This window comes from Neoarius graeffei, chromosome 3 (assembly GCF_027579695.1).
Source record: "Neoarius graeffei isolate fNeoGra1 chromosome 3, fNeoGra1.pri, whole genome shotgun sequence".
In the NCBI taxonomy this organism is placed as follows: Eukaryota; Metazoa; Chordata; class Actinopteri; order Siluriformes; family Ariidae; genus Neoarius; species Neoarius graeffei.
Window position 1 is genome coordinate 81,630,066 of NC_083571.1, and position 6,000 is coordinate 81,636,065.

At 38.3% G+C, this 6,000-nt stretch overlaps 1 protein-coding gene across 2 annotated transcripts in view; it reads left to right on the forward strand.

Annotated features, from left to right (window-relative positions):
- The window catches only part of fam49a (family with sequence similarity 49 member A), a 92,881-nt gene extending 88,669 nt beyond the window's left edge, over nt 1-4,212 (forward strand). For both annotated transcript variants that reach the window (XM_060917464.1, XM_060917465.1), the window contains 3 exons: nt 3,096-3,222; nt 3,314-3,384; nt 3,552-4,212. In XM_060917464.1, coding sequence (XP_060773447.1) covers nt 3,096-3,222; nt 3,314-3,384; nt 3,552-3,615 — 262 coding nt within the window. In that variant the 3' untranslated portion in view covers nt 3,616-4,212. The remainder of the gene's footprint in view (nt 1-3,095; nt 3,223-3,313; nt 3,385-3,551) is intronic.
- The last annotated feature ends 1,788 nt before the right edge of the window (nt 4,213-6,000 follow it).

A 6,000-nucleotide genomic window follows, 5' to 3' on the forward strand; every position in this document is an offset into this window, starting at 1 on the left:
AAGTTTGTTAATAATCAAGGGCATAACTCTGGTAAAAATTTGCCCAAATTAAACGAAATTTCAATACGTGTATATAACGGTCATATAACACAGCCTTTTGCCAAGTTTGGTGAAATTCCTCCACACATTGTGAGAGCAGTTGATTTCAGAAGAACCCTCATGAAATTGTCAAAGTACAAGTTATTTAATCAAGGGTCAAAACTCTGGTAAAATTTTCACAAACGAAATGAAATCGCAATATGCATATTACCGTCATATAACGAGGCCTTTTGCCAAGCTTTGAGAAATTCGTCCAAAAATTGTGAGAGGAGTTGATGTCAGAAGGCGAGCACACCTTTATGAAATTCTCAAAGTACGAGCTTGTTAATCAAGGGCTGTAACTCTGGTAAAGTGTGACTCAATTTAACAAAATTAGGGCGGCACGGTGGTGTAGTGGTTAGCGCTGTCGCCTCACAGCAAGAAGGTCCAGGTTCGAGCCCTGTGGCCGGCAAGGGCCTTTCTGTGTGGAGTTTGCATGTTCTCCCTGTGTCCGCGTGGGTTTCCTCCGGGTGCTCCGGTTTCCCCCACAGTCCAAAGACATGCAGGTTAGGTTAACTGGTGACTCTAAATTGAGCGTAGGTGTGAATGTGAGTGTGAATGGTTGTCTGTGTCTATGTGTCAGCCCTGTGATGACCTGGCGACTTGTCCAGGGTGTACCCCGCCTCTCGCCCATAGTCAGCTGGGATAGGCTCCAGCTTGCCTGCGACCCTGTAGAACAGGATAAAGCGGCTACAGATAACGAGATGAGAATTTAACAAAATTGCAACATGCATACTACCAACATATAACAAAGAATCCTTCCAAGTTTCGTAAAATTCCTCCAAAAACTGTGTGAGGAGTTGATTTCAGAAGATGAGTACCCTTCCCGGGACGGAAATCGCCATGACATAATCCCCCTTCGGGCCTTTCGGCCAGCGGGTGATAATGTTATCTGAATAGAACACTACAAGCTGAGTAAATGTAATCTTCTGTCCTATGTATGAAAGGAATACTCTGGAGTGAAATGCTTTTTAGGGCTATTTTCACATGATTGGGAGTGCATACGTTGAGTTGGTAGCACAATCACGTCAATCGGTTGTGTTTTGAGAAAGTTGGTTTTTTGTGACCTTAAACCGAAAGCGCCTACACGGCAGTGCGAGGGGCATGTCGTTTCGCCGATACAAAACGCTGTTTTTAAAACCATTGCCAAGGTCCAAACAACATTACAGTTCAGTGGAAGTGAGTACAGGGTTCCTACACACAAACCGAAGTGTCCCTGGTTCTGTAAGTGTACGGACAGATCGTCTAGAAGACTGAATGCAAAACATGTACCTTCCCGAAAGTAGTAGTTCTCCAGACGCCATCTTCAGGGGACAGTCCGTAAAAGTCGAGTGCTGAGTGCAGAGCTAAATCTTCTGGAAATGCACAATTTTGTAGCATCACATGACCTCCCATTCAAAATTCCAACCTGCTTGGACTATAATGTTGCATGCAGTTTCCTTTTAATTTCGAACTAAACACTAGACTGTGTTTCCATAAAATGCTATGAAAGAAAAAGATGTGCTGAACACCCAAAAGGCTACCAAAACTTCTTTAGATATCCTTCATGCATATTTGCAAGAGAAAAACAGACCAATGGACATCGAAAAACTGGAAGAGTGTGTCTCTGTATAATAATAATAATGATAATGATGGCTTTTTTCATGGTATATCATATATATAATATTCCATTCAGCTAGCATGATATTGAACGAGTCTTCGACTCGTTCAATATCATGCTAGCTGAATGGAATATATCTGATATACCATGAAAAAAAGCCAGCCAATATTATTTAAATATTGTATGGAAAAATATTACAATGTGATAAGTGGCAGCAAAAATTTAAACATGCTACAAATAAACAAAGTACTGCGAGCTGGCCTAGTGGTCTGCCTTTCAATCGGGAAGTCATGAGTTCTACTTGTGGTCTTTTTGGTATGACCCGACCATCATATAAAATGGTACCTACTGCTGTCTGACAAGGCACGCTGCAATACAGATGTGCATGGGGAAGTCAAACTCTCACGGTTACCAGAGAACTAGTCCGCCACTGTAACCCTAGCGAGAAGCCGAGGGCTAGGGAAACGGAGATTAAAGTATGCCAGTGGCTTAAAAAAATTAAAAAAAAAAAAACTAGAAAATGGATGCTATTACATTTTTGTGTGTTTTTGTTGACCTGTCGAAGTAGGGTGTGTTGCTGGCAGAGATCAACTAAAATTGAACAAAATCAACTTTCAGTGGTCCTTTATCAGCAAAGGTCGTTATGTGTACCTGCAATTGCACTTTTTCTACCACTGGGGGGGTCTGTATGCACATGGTCAGGAATAGTTCAAACACTGTGCTCATGACCAAGTGATATCTCTGTTCCCAACTTCCCAAGAGGAAGGATTCGTTTGACCGGCTCTTTAACTCGTAATTCTTACTTGGAAAGTCCAAGTTTTCGAAACTGCTCTCATAGTGTAAAGTAAGAACAAGAAATAACAATGTGATTTTAAGGTTCCGAAGCAGTCTCCTTAATCAAACTGCTCTTTCTCATAATTCTTGGCGCTCTTAATAGCAAATTATCACATCCGTTTTGAAAAATAAATTGCAGCTAACCAAACATCTCTTTTAATTCCAGTTTTTTTGGAGACCGAGATGGAGTTTTTGCGTATTCATACTTCAGAAGGTATGAGTGCTCTAAACTCTAATGTAGGAGGTTCTGAGTTGGAAAAAATCCAAGTTCCCACTTGGTGAAAATGCATCGTAAATATACACACAAGAATAACTTGATCATTCAGTGCACAGGATTGAATTTAATAGTTAATGCACAGAGCACTTCATATCCACGGCTGATGAGAAATGAGCCCCGATTTGGGTGTGGTTTGTTTATTTATTTATTTATTTTTAATGCAATGAAAGTGTGTAGTTTAGGCTCCGTCTATTCTCTTGTTCATATTTTCTTAAAGTTGTAAATGAACCATTTTAAAATGACGTCTGTAAGCATTCGTGAAAATGAAGTGACTATAAATAAATGTGATATTTTTGTGTTTGATAGAGAGTACACAAGCCGGTTCAACAGTGAAGACACGCTGCTCTTCTGCATGAGGGTGATGGTGGGCGTCATCATTCTCTATGACCACGTGCATCCCAACGGTGCCTTCACCAAATCCTCAAAAATAGATGTGAGACCCACTATATGTTATGCTCTCTGTCTTACTCTTTTTGATTCTCGATATTTCACTCTCATTTGGTGCATGTGTGTTTTTTGTATAGATGAAGGGATGCATAAAGGTATTGAAAGACCAACCAGCTGATAATGTTGACGGGCTCCTTAATGCCCTGAAGTAAGTTCTTGTTCTATATTAAGCACTTAGCAATCCACAGTTCATTCCCGTTAATGATTAGTGCACTCGTCTAACCTTATTCAGCAACCTCAGAGTCCTCACGTTAGAAAGAAGTTCACAATAGTTTCTCATTTGTTCCATCCTCCTCTTTTCTTTTCCCCCCACAGATTCACGACAAAGCATCTGAATGACGAGTCCACTCCAAAAAATATCAGAACAATGCTTCAGTAACCTTCGTTTTTCTTTTTAAGTGAAGAGGATCAGTGTACAGACCTCAGAAGATGTATATGTTTACATTTATTTAAGAAATTGATGTTAATACTTGTGTATTTACATAGCCATTCCCTCCAGTATACTTTAAATTAAATTGCCTATATTCTGTCAAAGCACAAATAAATGAAACCATATAGCCTTAAAATAAAAAAAAAGCCTCTGATATGGTTCTCCATATCACTTTAAAATCAAGAATGGTGATTGTTTTAACCAAAGTAGCTCATGCCTTGTGGAGTGACTGTATTCAGGGCAAGTGATGAAGCATAGCAGTGAAGTGATGACAAGCTAAAAACAAGTGTTCTCAATGGGTAAATCAAATCTGTTGACGTGGTGGTGCTTTTTTTCCTTCTTTATGGAACAGTGGAAAAAAACAAGCTAAATGTCAGAGATGCTCTGCTCCTTTTTTTTTTTTTTTTAATTGAAGGTTGACACACTTTTCATACTTTTTCTTTGTGATGTGTGCTCTTGTATGTGTGCCTCTGCCGCTAACACATTCATTACTCAATGCTGCAGCTTTAAAATTTGAAATAAATTGACATTTTCAGTATATTTTAATACTTTTAGCCTGTTTCAGTCATTCTGATAATATAGTAGTACAGCTGGATTCAGCACATCTGTGCATGTTCTACCAGTGGCACATTATGCACTGCAAAAAGTGACAAGTGAAAATATCTTGAATGTGAAATATTACATGTGTGTAATTTCCTCTTACAAGATTACAATTATACCTATTTCTAGATTTTTTTTTAAATTTCTAAAAAGAAACATTCTGTAAATGCTGAAAATGAAGAAAATTATCTGCCAATATAGCAAAACTTTTTTTTTTCTGAGTGAGAAACTATATTTTGTGCAATTTTTCTTCTTTCCTAGTTAATTCTTATTTCCGTCAATCTGTCATGTGCTAAAGGTTAGGGCATAAATTTAGTGCAAATCACCACCTGCTGAAAATTCAGGATTGAGGTGAGGGAATATGAGAGATCTGTGTGCTGCTTGGTTCGAGCACCTTTGTCTGTTATTTCCTCCAACACATGATGGCAGCATTTTCTTACCTGATACAGTAGTTCCTATTTCCAGCTTTGTTTGAACAGTGATGCCAGGACTGTACACTTCAGTTATATTTTCAAACCAAAAAAAAAAAAAAGATAAATAGCTAAAGAACAATTGGTGCAAATTGTGCATGGGGGGGATACAAGTCTTAACTATGCATCCATTATTTGTACCAATGAGGTAGTTGTGTCTAACAATCAATGAGCAGAAGTGGAACCGACTATACTGGACTACTTTGTGTATTTCCACAGGATCTAGAAATTTTTCCCAGCAAGTGTGTACAATGCTTTAAATTCGGCTTTGCTGGGGTTTTATTGATCTTCAGATATGGAGAGCAGTGACGCATGTTGCAGAATCAGTTATAATAACATTACTGTTCAGATGATTGATTGAAAAAATACAGGTGTGGTTATTGTGTTTTCAGATTGCGGAAGGAGGATGCATCAACGCTGAATCGTTATTTATGATATTGAGGATACGTCGTCTATCATTTTGTATTGTACTGTGCCATTGAAATTATTTTCTCACAAACGCCACATGCACTAAACGTTGGGGCTAATACTCATTATAGGATGTATAGGATCTAGGTTTATTTTTTTTTCTTAATCACATGATTACCACTAAAATAAAGGGAAGAGATGCCTGATTCTTTCCTAACGCTCATTAAAAACATAGCTGCATCACATATGTAGGATAATCACAGGCTAACGTTGGATTACTAGCAAACCTGGCCACTGGTTTTAATACAAGTTATTCTGATTTTAGGTTACTTGCTAGCGAGCGTAGCTACTGAACAAACAGGATATCTACCGTATTATATTGTGCAATCGCACAATATAATACGGTAGATATCCTGTTTGTTCATGACCACAGCAACAGGTTGACAAAATAATGTACAGGGGTGCTTGAAAATTTGTGAACCCTTTAGAATTTTCTATATTTCTGCATAAATATGACCTAAAACATCATCAGATTTTCACGCAAGTCCTAAAAGTAGTTAAAGGGAACCCAGTTAAACAAATGAGACAAAAATATTATACTTGGTCATTTATTTATTGAGGAAAATGATCCAATATTACATATCTGTGAGTGGCAAAAGTATGTGAACCTCTAGGATTAGCAGTTAATTTGAAGGTGAAATTAGAGTCAGGTGTTTTCAATCAATGGGATGACAATCAGGTGTGAGTGGGCACCGTTTTATTTAAAGAACAGGGATCTATCAAAGTCTGATCTTCACAACACGTTTGTGGAAGTGTATCGTGGCATGAACAAAAGAGATTTCTAAGGACCTCAGAA